This window comes from Palaemon carinicauda, chromosome 37 (assembly GCF_036898095.1).
Source record: "Palaemon carinicauda isolate YSFRI2023 chromosome 37, ASM3689809v2, whole genome shotgun sequence".
Classification (NCBI taxonomy): Eukaryota; Metazoa; Arthropoda; class Malacostraca; order Decapoda; family Palaemonidae; genus Palaemon; species Palaemon carinicauda.
Window position 1 is genome coordinate 70,684,909 of NC_090761.1, and position 19,721 is coordinate 70,704,629.

The 19,721-nt window shown below is 46.3% G+C and overlaps 2 protein-coding genes across 4 annotated transcripts in view; one reads left to right on the forward strand and one right to left on the reverse strand.

The window, feature by feature from the left end:
• LOC137629781 (uncharacterized) overlaps positions 1-850 on the reverse strand; it is a 32,649-nt gene extending 31,799 nt beyond the window's left edge. Inside the window, exon 1 of the mRNA XM_068361414.1 lies at positions 554-850. The gene's annotated coding sequence lies outside the window, so the exon portion shown is untranslated. The remainder of the gene's footprint in view (positions 1-553) is intronic.
• The window catches only part of tamo (PUB and ZnF_RBZ domain-containing protein tamozhennic), a 41,222-nt gene that overhangs the window by 12,724 nt on the left and 8,777 nt on the right, over positions 1-19,721 (forward strand). For 2 of the 3 annotated variants that reach the window (XM_068361415.1, XM_068361417.1), the window contains exons 2-6: positions 13,324-13,952; positions 14,312-14,511; positions 14,627-14,836; positions 16,653-16,823; positions 17,563-17,914. In XM_068361415.1, coding sequence (XP_068217516.1) covers positions 13,346-13,952; positions 14,312-14,511; positions 14,627-14,836; positions 16,653-16,823; positions 17,563-17,914 — 1,540 coding nt within the window. In that variant the 5' untranslated portion in view covers positions 13,324-13,345. Of the gene's footprint in view, positions 1-1,594; positions 1,729-13,323; positions 13,953-14,311; positions 14,512-14,626; positions 14,837-16,652; positions 16,824-17,562; positions 17,915-19,721 lie in introns of those variants that run through there. The other variant, XM_068361416.1, reaches the window with a different exon arrangement.

The window sequence follows — 19,721 nt, forward strand, 5'->3', positions numbered from 1 at the left end:
AAGTGGGAAATTTTAGTCTGAATATTGATAATGTTATTATTTTTATTACTGGCTAAAGCTGCAACTCTAGTTGGAAAAGCTTGATGCTATAAGCCCAAGGGCTCCAACATGGAATATAACCCATTGAGGAAAGGAAACACTAAGGAAATAGACTACAAGAGAAGTTTAAGAGTAATAACAACATTGAAATAAATCTTTCATATATAAACTGTACACACTTTGAAATAACAATATGAAGAGAAATAAGGTAGAATAGTCTGCCCAAATGTATCCTTCAAGCAAGAGAACTCTACCCCAAGACAGTGGAAGACCATGGTACAGAGGCTATGGAACAACCCAAGACTAGAGAACAAAAGTTGATAATGGAGTGCCCTTCTCCTAGAAGAGTTGCTTTCCATAACTAAAGAGTCTCTTCTACCCTTGCCAAGAGGAAAGTAGCTACTGGATTATTAGTGTCATTTGTCGTTTTATTGTGGAACTTTCAGAAAATATGCAACTGTCATTATATAACAAAGTATGCATAATGTTTTGCGCACATTATTGCGAGTCTTACCTTATTCATATTGCCAAAAAAGGATGCCATGTGTTGAAAGTACATCAGGAGGTAGTAAGTGTGACCTTCCTCTCTAATGCATCATAACATTTAACAATTTTCTTTTTATATTTTTCAAAAATAATACTTGATCACACCATGACACTAGACTCTTCACTTTCCACCATTTATGATTTTAAATTCTTTTGAAACTGATCACTGTAAAGTTTATGCCTTTAGTTTTAGATTATTCCTTCAGAATTATTCACTTTAAACACTCATAGAGCCTTCTACTATATCTTGCCTGTCTCTGTACATAGCTTCTACTCCCTAATACAATTTTATGCATCACTCAGTGTCTTGATCCCTGATATGATTGCAGAAGAGAAATAGCCAAGTGATCTAATATGGTCTGGCAGGAGAAGGAGAGAGACTTGCATTGGAATTAGATTGAGAAGTGAAGGGCTATATCTTAGTTGTTCATTATCAGGTGTCTTGTTTCTAAATGGGCTTTTGGTAAAACTTTATTTTCTCTTGATTTGTGGTTATTATTGATTGAGGAAAAGTCTCAATTCAAAGGTATTAGGGTTTTTTTTGCATCAATATTACTATGCATTGCCAAGGTAACATTAATCTGCTAATTGATATGCTAGGCTTGCTTTATTCATACGGATAGACAAATTATTTTTGTTTCTCAGGAGCTATATTATCACAGTGAATATTCAAAGTAATTTTTTAGCATGATTAGGAATTCATCATGTCAGATTTGTAAATGGAACATGAAGCGTCTAATTATGACCAGGTAAATAATCGTTGGCATCCCTTGGGACAGGATGTTTTGATGCTATATTGCGTAATGAAGGGAAGTTTCTTGACTAATTATGACTGGAGTTCTTAACAGTATAGTGCATAATATATGCTTTTTTTACAAAATATATATCTTATTTGTGCAAAGTTGGCTGAACACCTGGATGAGAAATATTTCGTGAAAATTTGCATTTTGAATGTGAAAAAATTCATTTACTATAAATGTTACATGGCAACTATGTTTTATCATTCATGATTGTATGTTACCTAAGCAGTAGTCAGAGCAATATATTATTGTGTTGTGACAGTGGTACAGTATCAAGTGCGAACGTTTTATCATGATTAATTACTCTCAAGAAGATCGTTAGTTTTAATCCTGAAGGAAACTCGTAAGTACTAGAATAAGGACAAGAGATTTTTCATTTCAAATTGGAATTTCTACTTTGGTTGAAAAAATTTACATCAACTTTTTACGTCATAGTGTAATAGTGTTATTGTCTTCAGTGCAGTATCTTCCGGATTCTCAGACCCATTGCTGAATGGTCTCCCTGACCCCGGTACTGCTGTCATATAACCAAATAAATGTATGTATTGTCATGTGGCTCTCTCTCACTTGGATATAGGTAAATGCGGCCCTCACTTTACGAACACTTGCCCATGCCTGGTCTACGGTAAGCTTCACCTAACTCGCGAACTTATGATTTTCACCTGCAAAATTCAGCAAATAGTCCCTTTTCTTATTGCAGATTTCATCTTACTGCATTAAATTATGTGATATTTGTTCCAACACGGAGTACTTACCTCAAATTACTTTCTTAGGAGTATCTGGGATCTCCTCCCAACCGACCAGAATTTTGTGTAGTTTACCCTACTCCTGTTTTCTATGCGGGGGAACCTCTGGCGGAGTGATACGCGCCATGAGGCGACCCGGTGTCAGAGAGCGTGCTCGTTCAGGTCTCGGTCACCAGTAAGTTTCTGGTCGCGTCGTGGATAACATCTTGACGTGGTCTCCTTACCCAGTGCGACCCTTTGTGTCCCACGCGGTCCCATTGTGTTCATTCCATACCCTTTCCTACCCTTTCCCTCTGTGTTCCTGTGTCTCGCGGTGCCTTGCTAGTTCGTTATGGAGCATCCCCGTTGCTGTCCCGGGCCTATGGCCGGTAAATCTTGTGGGGCTTTCCTATCTAAGCCAGAGGTCGACCCTCACTCCTTGTGGTCGTCGTATGATATTTTTTTATTACAGGACTGTATTTCTTTATGAACTTCTGATACAATATCTGAGATTAATGACTTCCGTTGTAGTTGTGTTTGTATCTCTGAATGTTTAACCCTTTTACCCCCAAAAGACTTACTGGTACGTTTCACAAAACTCATCCCTTTACCGCCATGGACGTACGGGTATGTCCTTGCAAAAAACTGCTATTTACATTATTTTTTTGCATATTTTTGATAATTTTTTGAGAAACTTCAGGCATTTTCCAAGAGAATGAGACCAACCGACCTCTCTATGACAAAAATTAAGGCTGTTAGAGCAATTTTAAAAAAATATACTGCAAAATGTGCTTGAAAAAAAATAACCCTTGGGGGTTAAGGGTTGGAAAGTTCCAAATAGCCTGGGGGTAAAAGGGTTAAGTTAAGGGCTGTCTGTTAGTATGTAGATTATGATAGATTTTCTTTGGAATGGGGAATGAACTACTGCTAGTTGCATTGAATTTTTGTCTGGACCTATTTAAAATTCCCAGTGGTCCTGTAGTAACTTAAATGCCAAGCTAAGACTAGTAATTTATTCTTTGAATTTCTTTAACCATATTTTCACTGAGGCAATAAAGTTTTTGCGATGAATTATTAATTGCATTAGATTTCTTATCACCGTGCTTAAGTCTGCCATGTATATTATATTTATTAGCAGTGATTGCTGATATTAGATAAGTCAAGCTGTATATTTTCATATCCTGTATTTTTGGGGGTAGAGGGAATTCCAAAAGCTTGGACTCTACTTCCTTTTAACACATTATTTTTAGTGTAATAAAAATTGTGATAGTAATTAGCACACAGGTAAAGTGTTCACGCTTGTCGATTTGAGTTTTGAATATGTTAGATTAATAGTTAATAAATGTTTTATACTATAGTCAATTTCTTTTAGCGATGCAGATTTGCACCGACTCCCAGCGGTGCCCTTTTAGCTCGGAAAATTTTCCTGATCGCTGATTGGTTGGACGAGATAATTCTAACCAATCAGCGATCAGGAAAATTTTCCGAGCTAAAATGGCACCGCTGCGAGTCTGTGCAAATCTGCATTGCTAAAAGAAATTGACTATAGTGTATGAAACCTATCAAAAATGACGGTTAAATATTTTGAATGTATGCAGATGTGCACGCACACAGACTCAACCCTTCCCTCCCTTCCCCCTCTCCTAACTACAACATGACAGTTTGGGTAATTTGTGGGAGATTAGGGTTTCTGAGTGTACCTCTTGGGGTACCCCCTCTCAGCAGGGTATGATTACTCTCTCTCCCCCCCTACCCGAGGGATGGGGAAAGACTGAACAGTTACAGTATACGTCCAGCAATACCGCTTAGTGGGACAGGAAAGAAATATATATTTATATATATATAGCCAGACACTTTCTCTTTTTTCATATAGAAGAGACGTTCCTATGAATGATAGAAAAAATCCTTGCTGTCGAGGATCTTGTAAAAGGAGTTCATGTTCATGTAAAATCTCACCTTTGTAACGAACATTATTTTAGTTTATTTTGTTAGTGTTTGAAATGGTGATAGGTATCTTTTGAGACGGGCTATCAATTGTAGTTGTTCCTACGCGTTTACAAACCACTGTCCTTTAAGTAGGGAGTATGTTTCAGCGTGTAAGCTGGATGGCCGTTGAATCGTTTCACGGGCACTTGAGCGACAGGTGGCCGTGAGGGGGAGGAGCCCCGTCCTCTTACCTTACCTGTCAAAGTTTCTTTACTTATGCTTACTCAGAAGGAGATTATCACTTATTTAAAGTTCATTTGTTCCGTAACCGAAATACAAACCACGCTATTTACAAAGGGTTTACTTTTAGCGCAGCTGAAATGACGAGCCAATAGTTTTTAACGAGGGTTAATTACCCCCGCGCTAGTTAGCGGGGGGTGGGGAAGGGTAGCTTGCTACCCCTCCCCCCTCCACACACCGGTGACTTGCTTCACTTCACTTTTGGCTCGGCGGTGATCAGACGTGTCTGTTCATCGCCTTCGCTGACAGCCTTTAATTTTCTTCTTTTTCTTTACAGCTTGTGTGATTGGTTGGAAGTTGACCTTCAGTTATTTTCTTTTATTTAATATGCGGACATGCCCTGGAGTTGCCGGCCGTCCTTGTGGGACTTTCATGTCGGACGTGAGTACGGATCCTCACACCCTCTGCCCTCAATGTCGGGGCCGACGGTGCGACCAGGATAACATGTGCCGTGAGTGTAGGGAGTGGTCTGCCTCCCAGTGGGAGAGGTTTGGCCGTCGGCGTAAGAAGAAGTCCAAGAGAGACCGTTCTCCTCCGGGGTTAGCCTTGAAGGAGGAAGGTTCTCGGGACTCTTCTTCCGCCGCCCAAACCTCCTCCGAAGCTCCCCCTCGTCCGCCTCCTAAGGAGAGTCGTCCGAGTGGGAGCGCAGGCCCTTGTTCTGTTTCCCTACCTTCGGTGGGGGGAGAGGGCGTCGCCTCCCATAGCGAGGCGGTTCCCCCTCCTCCTCCGGGGGAGGTTATTGATAATAATACTTTATCCAGTGATGATCTGTTGCAGATTTGGTCGTCCCTGGGGCTTAAGGGCTTGCCCTCCAGGGTCGCTCTTATTGACCTTGTCTCGTTGGGGGCCGCTGTTAAACAGTCGCCGGTGGTAGCGGAGGTAGACCCTCTGTCTATTGTCGACGTCGTGGTGACAGAGGCCTCCGACGTGGCTGGGCCTTCCGACGCAGGTGCTGTTGCTGGTGATGGTGCTCTAGGCTCTCCTCCTCCTTCCGTGCATCCTTCGAAGGGGGAAGTGAGTCCTTCGGTCTCGACTGCTGCCCAGCTTCCTTCTGAGGGAAGTGTTTTGAAGGAGACTCCCCTTCGGAGGACCGATGGTCCCGACGATCTCCCCCGAGGCCGCCTCCGCCGTAAGGCTCACCGCCCTCTACGCCACAAGGGCCTCCCTTCCCCTTACAGGGGGACTAAGAGGCGCCTTTTTGGGTCTTCGTCCTCCGGGGGGGACTCTCCTCGTCAGCCTCAACCGACTACTCCGCCCTCCTTGAACCTCTCTGCGGACCGCTCTCCATCTCCTGCCGGATCTTCGCCTTCTGGAGAACTCGTCACCCGACGGGCAACGGTCCCTTCGGGACTAAGGGATTCTTCCCTTACGCGAGCAGGGCCAGCGCACAAGCGCTCTCCTGCTCGCCAGCGATCTCCTGCTCGTCGACGATCTCCTGCTCGCCAAGACTCTCCTGCTCGCCGACGCTCACCTGCTCGTCGGCTCTCTCCTGAGGTTCGCCCCCCTCGCCAGCGCTCTCCTGCTCGTCAGCTCTCTTCCGAGCGTCAGCGCTCATTTGAGGACCATCGCCCTGCGGTCTCTGACCACCCTTTAGTTCCTGCTGAACTCCCTGCTCACCATCGTGTGTCAGAAACACATGTTCGCCAACGCGCCAGCGATCTTCCCGTTCCTGCTCGTGAACCTATCCTCTCACAGGACACGCGTCGACCTTCTGCTCGCCAGCGATCACCAGCTCGCCAGCGATCACCAGCTCGCCAGCGATCACCAGTTCGCCAGCGATCACCTTCACATGCTGCCCGCCATCGCACGAACCTGCATGATCGCCCGCTTACGCATGCTGCTCCTCATCGCAATACCCTGAACGATCGCCCTCCTGCGGATGCTGATCACCATCGCACAACCCTGCACGATCGCCCGCTTACGCATGCTGCTCGCCATCGCACAACCCTGCACGATCGCCCGCTTTCGCATGCTGCTCCTCATCGCAATACCCTGAACGATCGCCCTCCTGCGGATGCTGATCACCATCGCACCCTTTCACGCGATCATTCACCTGCGCATGCTGCTCGCCATCGCACAACCATGCACGATCGCCCGCTTACGCATGCTGCTCCTCATCGCACAACCCTGAACGATCGCCTTCCTGCGGATGCTGATCACCATCGCACCCTTTCACGCGATCATTCACCTACGCATGCTGCTCGCCATCGCACAACCCTGAACGATCGCCCGCTTACGCATGCTGCTCCTCATCGCTCAACCCTGAACGACCGCCCTCTGGCGCGCAATCATTCACCTTCACATGCTGCTCGCCATCGCTTACCATCACGTGATCATTATCGCCAGCGATCTTCTTCACCTACGCGGCAGCACGATCCCTCGCCGTCGCGCCATCGCTTGCGTTCGTCGCCTCGGACACGTGTTCCTTTACCTGCCCACCCTCACGCCCACTCGCCTGCGCGCCCGCGCGATCGCTCGCCTGCGCGCCCGCGCGACCGCTCGCCTGCGCGCCCGCGCGACCGCTCGCCTGTACGCCCGCGCAACCATTCGCCTTTGCGCGACCGTTCACCCTCGCGCGACCATAGTTCGCGGCGAATTCCACAGCCGGTGGTAGCAGCAGGGACGCGTGCTCCTAGACGGCACTCGGGATCACCTCCATCCAAGCACAGGTTGGTATTGCAGGACGAGGACAGGTCATTACAGCATTCTTCCCCACCTTCTTTTCAGGCAGGTACCGTCGTGTCCACTCCAAAGGATCGCCCGATCCCTTTCACCTTAGCGAGGATTTCGGACTCTGTGTCCTTTGAGCAGCAGACTTGGTTTGGTCCGCTGGCACGGGCGTTAGTGAGGGTTATGAAACCAGCACTCGCCGGCCAGGGTAACAAACCAGCGGCTGTCTCTCCTTCGCTGAAGAGAAAGAGAGGAGTGGACTTCGTGGTGACTTCCCCCAGGGCGAAGTTGGTTCCCAAGAGGTCGGTCTCGAGGGTCCCCTCTCCGGCACGAGTACTCTCTCCTTCTCCCGTGGACGAGGCCTTTCCGTCCTCAGGTGAGTCCAGTGGACCGGTAGTCTTCCCCCCGGCACCAGGGGGGGAGACTTCGCTTCAGGCAGGAGAATTGTCTCGTGAGGAAGGGGCCCCTCGAACCTCGTTGTTGGGATCCTGTATCCCTCCTAGGAGGGAGCCCAAGGATTCCAAGACCATCCCTAAATCCTCTGCAAGGATTCGACAGGAACCCATGACTACCCAGGGGAATGTCCACGTATCACCCCAGGAAGAGATTCCTGGGGCAGGAGACTTAGCTGCCAGCCCACAGGGAGGAGAACAGCAAGAGTCCGAACATGCCTTCTGGCAGGTCCTAAGCCTGATAAGGCAACTTAACAGTCTTACGGATCCAGTCATCCCCCCCCGTGAAGGCAAAGACACAATTCTGGATGAAGTGTTCGACGTTCGGAAGGCCCCTAAGACCAGTGCAGCTCTGCCCTGGTCTCGGGGCTGAAGAGTGCCAGAGCTAGGGCCAATGCTCAGCTCGCACTTCTTGCCTCCTCCAGTCGTTCCACTGCCGGGAACAAACTCATCCCTCCTCCTCGCCTTCAGCAGAGGAGGTATTTCGAGATCCTGGGTGAGCACAACCTCGCTCTTCCGCTCCATCACTCTGTGGAGGAGCTGGCGAAGGGAGTTCCCTTGGAGAAACTCTCTGCCCGGCAGGTGTCGTTCTCGGCGGCAGAGATCCTTAACCACGAGAAGGTCGCTAAGTGTGCCATGCAGTCCACTTCGTGGCTGGACTTCTGGTTAGGATCTCTGGGCATCCTATTGCGATCTGAGGACTTGTCCAAGGAGACCAATAGGAAGGCCCTAGAGACCTTCTTGCTCTCGGGCACCCGCTCCATCGAGTTCTTGGCGCACCAGGTTACCACCCTGTGGGCCAACTCGGTGTTGAAGCGTCGCGATGCTGTGTCCGAGAGATTCCATCCGAAGGTCCCCGCCGTAGATGTGTGTAGGCTCCGACATGCCTCCCTCCTGGGGGAGAGCCTGTTTGAGCCTCAAGACTTGGAGCGAACGGCTGAGAGGTGGAGGAAATCCAGCACGGACTCCCTCCTCCACAGGGCCCTTACAACTCGGCCCTATAAGCCTCCAGCCCCGCCACAACAGCAGCAACAGCCTCGTAAGGCTCCCAAACAGGCACCGGCAGCTAAGAAAGTGGTGTCTAAGCCCCAGCCCTTTCCAGCCAAGGTCAAGAGGGGTGGTAAGTCCTCCAGGGGAGGCAAGACTTCTAGGGGTGGCGGCCGCGGCCGCAAGCCCTAGGGGTGGCAGTCCCCCTGCGTGTCCACCTGTGGGGGGATGCCTTCAGCGTTGCGTCCGCAGGTGGCAACATCTCGGGGCCGATGCTTGGACGATCTCGGTGATCGGCCAAGGTTATCGCGTCCCGTTCACGTCATCTCAACCTCCCCTGACAGCGAATCCAGTGTCGTTGAGCTCCTATGCCATGGGATCGGCAAAGGGGCTGGCCCTTCAGGCCGAAGTCAAGACCATGTTCGAGAAGGGTGCTCTCCAGGAGGTCGTGGACGGCTCTCCAGGCTTCTTCAGTCGACTCTTTCTTGTAAAGAAGGCTACTGGAGACTGGAGACCCGTCATCGATCTCTCGGCTCTGAACAGGTTTGTCAAACAAACCCGGTTCAGCATGGAGACAGCAGACACAGTCAGACTTGCGGTGAGACCACAAGACTTCATGTGTACACTGGATCTAAAGGACGCGTACTTCCAGATCCCAATCCATCCGTCTTCCAGGAAGTACCTGAGATTCTGCCTAGACAACAAGATCTACCAGTTCAAGGTGCTGTGTTTCGGTCTCTCCACAGCTCCTCAGGTGTTCACCAGAGTGTTCACCCTGATTTCGACTTGGGCGCACAGGAACGGCATTCGTCTCCTTCGTTACCTAGACGATTGGCTGATCCTAGCAGACTCGGAGTCGACCCTTCTTCGACACCGAGACAGGCTTCTAGATCTTTGCCAGGATCTGGGGATCGTGGTAAACCTCGAGAAGTCCTCTCTGCAGCCGTCCCAGCGACTGGTTTATCTAGGCATGCTAATAGACACCAATCTCCACAAAGCCTTTCCATCAGACGACCGGATAGCAAGGCTGAGGAGGGTGGCGGAACCTTTCCTCAGGCGAAAAGAACTCCCCGCCCAATCGTGGTTGCGTCTCTTGGGCCACCTATCCTCCCTGGCCCGTCTGGTTCCAAACAGCCGCCTCAGGATGAGATCCCTTCAATGGCGGCTCAAGTCCCGGTGGAATCAAGGATCCGATTCCCCGGACACTCTGATCCCAATGGGGTCTCTGGAACAGACGGACTTGCGGTGGTGGCTGGCCGACGAGAACCTGCGAAAGGGAGTGAGTCTTCTCGTCCTTCCCCCGGAATTGACTCTGTTTTCGGACGCGTCAAAAGAAGGGTGGGGGGCGCACGTTCTGAACCAGAGGGCCTCAGGCCTTTGGTCAGAATCAGAAAAGTGCCTACACATCAACCTGCTAGAATTGAAGGCCGTCTTTCTGGCCCTTCAACAGTTCCAACGGTTCCTGGCGGGTCACTCCGTGGTGGTGATGAGCGACAACACCACGGTAGTGGCTTATATCAACAAGCAGGGAGGCACTTTTTCACAACAGCTATCCCATCTTGCAGTAGAGACTCTGAGGTGGACCGAAACCCACTCGATAACACTATCAGCTCGCTTCATTCCTGGCAAGAGGAATGTGCTCGCCGACAGTCTGAGCAGGGCTTCGCAGATAGTGAGTACCGAGTGGTCTTTGGATCCTCAGATAGCCAACAAAGTCCTGACTTTGTGGGGTTCCCCGACGGTGGACTTGTTCGCGACAGCCTTGAACTTCAAGCTGCCCCTGTACTGCTCACCAGTCCCGGACCCCAAGGCACTCTGGCAAGATGCTTTCCAGCAACGGTGGGACAACATCGACGTGTACGCCTTCCCACCATTCTGTCTGATGAGAAGGGTGCTCAACAGGACCAGACTATCGGTCAACTGTTCCATGACTCTAGTAGCTCCGCTATGGCATCACGCGGAATGGTTTCCGGACCTTCTGCAACTCCTGACGGAACTCCCAAGGGAGCTTCCTCCACGACACGAGCTTCTCAGACAACCCCACTCCGGTGTCCCTCACAGGGCCGTAGCCTCGCTTCGGCTTCACGCCTGGAGACTATCCAGCGTCTCCTCGCGGAGAGAGGCTTTTCGCAACAGGTTGCGGAGAGAATGTCTCGGCACCTGCGAAGGTCCTCTGAGGGAGTCTACCAAGCGAAGTGGAGAGTCTTTTGTGGTTGGTGTCGTGGAAGGGGTATCTCTCCACTCGATGCCACTATTCCAGCAATAGCGGACTTCCTTGTGTATCTGCGAGAAGAAATGCGCCTTTCTGTCTCGGCAGTGAAAGGCTATCGCTCAGCCTTAAGCTTGGCCTTCAGATTGAAGGGCGTGGATATTTCTTCATCGCTAGAACTCTCTTTACTCATACGTAGCTATGAGCTTACCTGCCCCCAGTCGGAAGTGAGACCCCCTCCTTGGAACGTGGTTCGAGTTCTCAGGTCTCTCAAGAGACCTCCCTTCGAGCCATTACGCCAGGCCTCCGATCGCCACCTGTCTTGGAAGACGGCTTTCCTACTCGCCTTGGCCTCGGCCAAGCGAGTTAGTGAACTTCATGGTCTCTCGTACGACATCGCCCATTCAAGGGGATGGGGGGAGGTAACGTTCAGGTTCGTCCCTGAGTTTGTGGCCAAGACTCAGAATCCTGGAGTGCCGGATCCTCGGTTCGACTCTTTCAGGATCGCGAGTCTCCGTTCTGTAACAAACGACCCAGACCAGCTGCTACTATGCCCAGTGAGGTGTCTGAGGTACTACTTGAAGAGAACGGCTGCAGTCCGTCCTCATGTGCGAGCTTTGTTTGTGAGCACAGGCAGGACAAAGAGGAGGGTCACAAGGAACACCATCTCTGCTTGGATTCGAAGGGTTATCCACCATGCCCTGAATCCTGACCCTCCTCCGTCACGTCGCCCTCGGGCCCACGATGTCAGGGGTATTGCTACATCCCTGGCCTTCAAGAGAAACTTCTCTGTGACGCAGGTACTTCAAGCGGGGGTCTGGAAGCGTCAAACGACCTTCACAGCCCACTACCTGCAAGACGTGACCCACAGGAGCCTCGATACGTTCTCTATCGGCCCTGTGGTGGCTGCACAACAGCTGGTCTAACCTCAGGCTCCTTTTTGGACAAGTAGCAGTAGGTTGAGGGCGTTGTTACCCGGTCTTAGTCTGTGTGAATGAAAGAGTATGTCTGACCCTTACTTCTTTCTTCATTCTCCCCTCTCTTGGGGAAGCAGCATCCTGGTCCTCGCATAGCTGACCTCGACCTCTGCAGGTAACCCATGCTTCTTTGTGCTCCTAGTATTAAGCTTAATACTGTTGCGTCTCCCATACCCTGACGAGGTGGTATGGGGAACGTCCTATCCTAGAATTCCTATCTGAAGGTCTCAAGGTCAACTTCATAGGACGAGTCACACTCTCCTCCTCACACTACTTATGTAGGCCACTCGTTCCTAGCGATGCTAGGAACCTGTGAGGTACAGGGGCTCCCTCTCTCTAGTGCTGCTCACTAAGGGATCGAGCCCCCGGGCAAGCCGAAGTCAGTAAGGCTGGGGACTTTCCACCCTTCCTAAGGGGTAAGTCACCCTTTGTAAATAGCGTGGTTTGTATTTCGGTTACGGAACAAATGACAAATTCGAAGATAATTTGTATTTTTCCTAACCATACAAACCTTAGCTATTTACACATATGTGCCCGCCATCCCTGACCCCCAAGTCAAGTCCTACCTCTAAGTGAAGTGAAGCAAGTCACCGGTGTGTGGAGGGGGGAGGGGTAGCAAGCTACCCTTCCCCACCCCCCGCTAACTAGCGCGGGGGTAATTAACCCTCGTTAAAAACTATTGGCTCGTCATTTCAGCTGCGCTAAAAGTAAACCCTTTGTAAATAGCTAAGGTTTGTATGGTTAGGAAAAATACAAATTATCTTCGAATTTGTCATATTCACGTCTGAGATTTTTTTTAATGATTACCACACTCATTTAATTTGGGTATATGTCCAACTCACTTACACTAGTATACGATTAATATGTTATTGTACGCTAAATAATGTCCTTGTAAATTTTTTTTTAGTTTTGTAAGTGACAGAGAATATATATTTCATTCCCGTATTGGATTTGTTCCCAGGCAAATTATTGCATCATTTGAGGTAATTGATTTGTCAATCAGAACTTGCATAATCTTTCTTTTTTAAACAGCTGTTTTATAGATGAGCACTGATGACCTTTCATCTTTTAGTCGTTAAGGGTTTATTGTTTACAGGTGTATAAAGTCTTTGATGTGGTTGCCTTTGAAGAAGAATAACATTAGCAACGGACTAAAGAGGTGGTGTGTCGTGTGACTTCATTCGAAAGTGAATTCATTACTGTAAAACATTTCTCTAAGGACAGCAGTTACATTACTGTAAACTGCTTTGATTACAGTTGTCCATGGAACTCCCTCTCATGTGTAGTGATTTATTTAGCATTCTGTGTATTGCCGATACATTAGTTTAACAGTAGTGTATTTTGCTTTTGTTGGCTTGACTATGTTTGATTATGATTGTGATATAAAGTGCAGTGATGTTATGATTTTAACATAGTACAGTGATTTATTTCTTAATTGACTAATTGTTGTTGGGGAAAGGAGTTTGTTTTCGTAAAAAGTTTACTACGGTTTTTCTGTGAATTATTGATATGAACTTTCAGCATCCATTGTTAGCTTCTTTAATTTGATCTTATCCTAATCAGAACATTAAAGATAAACTATACAGTAGGGTTATACAGTACTGTATAAGCTACTGTATACAGTATTAGCGTATTGTAATACAGTAGTACTGTAATCTTATTGTGCTAATGGTTAATCTCTCTCAATTTCAGATGGTCTTAAGTGCGTGACCACATGACGATGTACCACATGGCATTGCCTCCCCATTTGGGGGGTCCCCATCCCCCTACTGTACACTCCCCCCTCTTTTCATCCCCCATCCTCCCCCCAGCTATGGCCCATAACTATGGGATGCATGCATTTCCCCCGACTCACATGCCCCACCCATCCCACTCATCCCATCAAAGTCATTCTGCCCATCAAAACTTGTCGGGCCATTCGGGAGGTGCCTCTGCAACAGGCACCTCGGGGCCCGTCGGGTCTGGGAACTCAGCCATGCTCACCCATCCCTCGCCCATGTTATCGCAGCCCTCGCCCATGTACCCCGCGCAGACGTCCGTGTATGTGAACCCATACCTCAGCTCCCCGATTCCTCATGCACTCGCCCATACCCACTCTCATCCTCCTCATCAACACCCCTCTAATATGGGGTACGGGATGCCCCCCGGGATGATGCCTCCTCAGCAGCCCAGCGGGCAAGGGGTCGGTGCTGGCGGCCTCTCGTCCGGGCCTGTTATGTCGGTGGATGAAGAACTCATGGATGAAATGAACACCCTGCATTTGGGCTATATTGAAACCGAAGATAACACCTCAAAAATGGAGCAACGAGTAAAGTTGGAACGTAAGTGTGTGTATGGTTTGATTTTCTGTGTATTGTATACAGTATGGTACAGTAGTTTCCCTATTGATGTTGATATATTGAAGCTTTTATCTTGAAAATGTTTATTTACAACAAGTTAATTGTTAGAAATAATTTGTATTATTTTACAAATTTCTCTCTCTCTCTCTCTCTCTCTCTCTCTCTCTCTCTCTCTCTCTCTCTCTCTCTCTCTCTCTCTCTCTCTCTTTTTTGCACATACAATATATTAATGTACAAAATCTCTCTCTCTCTCTCTCTCTCTCTCTCTCTCTCTCTCTCTCTCTCTCTCTCTCTCTCTCTCTCTCTCTCTCTCATGTACAAAATTGTCTCGTGTTCTACAGGAGTCATCATGGATTACTTGGCAATCACCCCCCATAATCATAAGTTTATGTTTCATCAAATATCTGATGTTCTGGAGAAGAGTATCAGCACTATCAATGATTTTAGTGCATATAGCGCCGCATGTGCTTTTGACGCACTGGCCCAGTACGCGGCTAACCTCATAGCACAACCGTGGAGAAAGGAGTATCGAGAAGTCAAGGTAAGTTCTATGTCACATCGTGTTGCTTTTATCAACATTGTGTTTTTTTATGCTTTACAATAATTTTGATCAATGTTTAAGGTTTCAATGTTAATTCTTTTCCTTTTCTTGATAGCTGTATAGTGGTTTCTGGGTACACCAAGTTGCTCGTCATCTTAGCGGAGCCGAAAGCGTACTTTCATTAATGGGATACGGCCCGAGGGGAAGTCATCCTGCCGATACTGGAGAGAATGACCCGTCTTGCTTAGTATTAGAAGGCGTCCTGGATCCTGACCTCATCTCACGCCTTGCCCTTGATTGTCTTATTGCATACTGCGAGTGTCAGGTATGTTCAGACGGTCGTTTCTGAGTTTATGTCCCGTAAGGTACGGCTGTGCATAAGATGCACTTCAGTAATTCTAAAGGGTCTTTGGAGTGTTTTTGTGGCTCCAAACTGCTAACACTTTTTTTTATACTTCTCAATTACTGCTCCTCAGTTCAGACTTTTTGCCTTACTTTACCACCATTCCCACTTCCTTTTGGCCTACTTTACCTCCATTCCCACTTTCTTTTTGTCCTACTTTACCTCCATTCCCACTTCCTTTTTGTCCTTCTTTACCTCCATTCCCACTTCCTTTTTGTCCTACTTTACCTCCATTCCCACTTCCTTTTTGTCCTTCTTTACCTCCATTCCCACTTCCTTTTTGTCCTACTTTACCTCCATTCCCACTTCCTTTTTATCCTACTTTACCTCCATTCCCACTTCCTTTTTGTCCTACTTTACCTCCATTCCCGCTTCCTTTTTGTCCTACTTTACCTCCATTCCCACTTCCTTTTTGTCCTACTTTACCTCCATTCCCGCTTCCTTTTTGTCCTACTTTACCTCCATTCCCACTTCCTTTTTGTCCTTCTTTACCTCCATTCCCGCTTCCTTTTTGTCCTACTTTACCTCCATTCCCACTTCCTTTTTGTCCTTCTTTACCTCCATTCCCGCTTTCTTTTTGTCCTACTTTACCTCCATTCCCACTTTCTTTTTGTCCTACTTTACCTCCATTCCCACTTCCTTTTTGTCCTACTTTACCTCCATTCCCACTTTCTTTTTGTCCTACTTTACCTCCATTCCCACTTCCTTTTTGTCCTACTTTACCTCCATTCCCACTTTCTTTTTGTCCTACTTTACCTCCATTCCCACTTCCTTTTTGTCCTACTTTACCTCCATTCCCACTTCCTTTTTGTCCTACTTTACCTCCATTCCCACTTCCTTTTTGTCCTACTTTACCTCCATTCCCACTTTCTTTTTGTCCTACTTTACCTCCATTCCCACTTCCTTTTTGTCCTACTTTACCTCCATTCCCACTTCCTTTTTGTCCTACTTTACCTCCATTCCCACTTCCTTTTTGTCCTTCTTTACCTCCATTCCCGCTTTCTTTTTGTCCTACTTTACCTCCATTCCCACTTTCTTTTTGTCCTACTTTACCTCCATTCCCACTTCCTTTTTGTCCTACTTTACCTCCATTCCCACTTTCTTTTTGTCCTACTTTACCTCCATTCCCACTTCCTTTTTGTCCTACTTTACCTCCATTCCCACTTTCTTTTTGTCCTACTTTACCTCCATTCCCACTTCCTTTTTGTCCTACTTTACCTCCATTCCCACTTTCTTTTTGTCCTACTTTACCTCCATTCCCACTTCCTTTTTGTCCTACTTTACCTCCATTCCCACTTCCTTTTTGTCCTACTTTACCTCCATTCCCACTTTCTTTTTGTCCTACTTTACCTCCATTCCCACTTCATTTTTTGTCCTACTTTACCTCCATTCCCACTTCATTTTTTGTCCTACTTTACCTCCATTCCCACTTCATTTTTTGTCCTACTCTATCTCCATTCCAATTTATTTCCTCTGCAACCTATTAACATTTTCTTCAGTGCAACTGGGAGTTAGTTGTTACTTATGGCCTCAATGTTGTGCTGTATGACCCAATTTTTTTTTAATCAATTTAAGATTTAAAGTAAAAAACATAGCCTACATGTGTGAAGGAAAAGATATATTTTAACCTCATTTGAGTGTCATTGTAGGAGTTACTACAAAAAGAAACATTGTTGATATTTTATCAGATTCCTGCTTAGTTAGGTCTAGGTTTTAAGACAAGATGTTATATTTTCAGGTACTCAAGAAGATTAGTGAAGGAGTGCGTGAGTTTGGTCTAACCTGGAGGCAGATTCTTCAGTTTCGGCAGTTGCACGTGGGAGGGGTTGAAGTAACAGTTCGGCACTTGCTGTTCACTCTACGGCAACGAATACAACCGCAGATTCAGCCAGAAACCAGTCCAAGACAGGTAAATATTCCCTGGCAGATTGCTTATTCCTATGCTTATACAAACCTTTTGTTCATTAAGATGGTGTTAAAGTATGTCTATGGTGCTGGAGCTACCATTGAGTCGTTACCATTAACCACATTGACAGGTGGGTGGGTGGGAATCCCCCTTGCCACCTGTCATTAACCAGGTTCCTTGTTGACAACTCGGTGGGCATGCCAACGTCGCCGAAGACATGTCTCCTTTTTAAAGGTTTCATGGTTGTATAGCTAGGAAAGATACAAATTACATTTAAGATTAGTTCTAGTGAATTAAAATCCTGAAGAACCTCTTAACTTCCCCATTTTAATTTCATGATGTTAATTGTGTTTCAACAATTTATTCCTCTAGGTTTTATGGATAACACCTAATACTGTATACATTAATTTATACCACTCTTCTTGGTTTGATGTCAGTGCAATCAAGTATAGGAGTTAGTGCATTGAATTTTTAATTAGATATTCTGTTATGCATATTGGATATTGATTTGTATCTGAACATTGGTAATTAGATAATTTTAATGTTCTGTCAAAGATTTTGTATTTCTTCTCACCGTAACGGCTTGACCCTCTCTTTGTATCTCTCGTAGCTGAAACTACTCTGTTAAAAAATTTTTATTTCTTCTTATTGTAACAGCTTCAGTTGCTCTTTGTATTTCTTTTACCTGAAACTTCTCTGTAATAGAGCCAATAATATGTCATTACTGTATTTGATTTTTCAGTCTTCAACTGGGCCACCATTGCCAGTCCGTCAGTCATCTACTGGGGGAGCTTCTACGTCCCCAGTGTCAATACCTACAACTCACCATCCCGCTTCAGCGCCTCATCAAGTCCAGGAGAAATCCAACAATGAACAGCACTCGTGTGGAGTCGACGGCAACTTGGGTGATCGGAACAGTTATCACCATCACCACCACTTCCACCACCCTCATCACCACACCAATGGGCATGTATCTCAGCATCCCAGCATAACCGTAGGGTCCTCTCATATCCCTGTGACAGTGTCTCAATCTCCCGGACCCCAGGTAGCTCCGCCGTTGTCGTATTCTCGTAGTGCTGATACACCAGACACAGGTTTGTACCATGTGGCATTCAGTTGGATTTTTATGTAGAGACATTAAAAGTACTGGATTTAGTGTTGGTACAACAGAATGAGAATTTTCAGTATTGGATATTGTACGTGTTGATAACTTCCTTAACCTTAATTGGTGGGGCAAGGATACAACTTAAAAAGTAGGTTCTCAATGTCTATTAGAGTAAATACATAAGATACGTGGGACACGAAGAAAGATAACTTATTAGCTAAGGGGACGAAGACGAACAGACTGCATCATGGCAACACAACAGATAAGTGTTGCCAATGCTGACTAAATGTTGCCATATCATATCAATAACATTACAGGAATTAATCTAATGATATGCAACATCTGAAATAATGGTTGAAAGTACATAATACAGTTCATAATACGTACAATAATGGTAATCATGATAATGCAGTAAATGATACATACAATAATAATAATCATGACAATACTGGTACATGTGAAATGTCTTTTCATGTACCTACAGATATAGCTTATAAATCAGATTTATTAGCCAACAAAAGAAACCTTTACCTGACCTTATTTGCCTGGTTAAGACCTTTGATTATATTTAAAATGGAATTTTTCCTGTACAGTAAATTACAATTTATTTTGAGTTGAGATGCATGTGATAGTTTCCTTCATTGTACTTACAGTCATTGTATATTGCAATCATGAAGTGGTTGGATTATTGTAGAATGGTGATTTATTTGTTCCTATTCATAATACAAACTTTTAACCTTTCCATGCAGCTGTCTGCAGCACTGATAGTCTATATTATAATTATTGCAAGGTAAACTACAACCCTAGCTGGAAAAGCAAGATGCTATAGGCCAAAGGGCCCCAACAGGGCTAAATAGCCCAGTGAGGAAAGGAATCAAGGGAATAAATAGACAAGAGAAGTAGTAAACATTGTAGAATATTTTAAGAACAGTAACAACATTAAATTAAATTTTTCAAATATTAGCTATTAAAACTTCAAAAAATAAAAACAGAGGAAGAGAAATGCGATAGAATAATGTGTCTGAGTGACCCCTCAAACAAGAGAATCTAAACCCAAGACAGAGGAATGCCATGCACAGTGCAGAGGCTATGGCTATATGGGCAATGATCGTGCCTGAATTGTATTTAGCATACCCAATGGTCCGTGCTTAACATTCCTTGTGATTTACCTTGATGCATTAAAGGTATTAACCCTTTTACCCCCAAAGGACGTAGTGGTACGTTTCACAAAACTCATCCCTTTACCCCCATGGACGTACCGGTACGTCCTTGCAAAAAACTGCTATTTACATTTTTTTTGCATATTTTTTATAATTTTTTGAGAAACTTCAGGCATTTTCCAAGAGAATAAGACCAACCTGACTTCTCTATGACAAAAATTTAATTCTGTTAGAGCAATTTTAAAAAAATATATTGCAAAATGTACCTGAAAAAAAAATAACCCCTGGGGGTTAAGGGTTGGAAATTTCCAAATAGCCTGGGGGTAAAAGGGTTAAGGTTTAAGGGCTGCTCATGAATGGAAGAGTCAAGGGACAGTGTCAGTACCCTATTGAGTAGGACAATACCCTAGAGATTGACTATATATACATATGATCAGTGCCCAAGCCCCCTCTCCACCCAGGCTAGAACCAAGGAGGCCCAGGCAGTGGCTGCTGATGACTCAGTAGATAGACATATAGGCTCCCCCAAACCCCCCCATCCTTAGCTCACAAGGACGGTGAGGTTGCAATGACCAAAAGAACTAACGAGTTTGAGCGTGACTTTTTTTCATTACGGTGTGAATGTAGCTTATATGT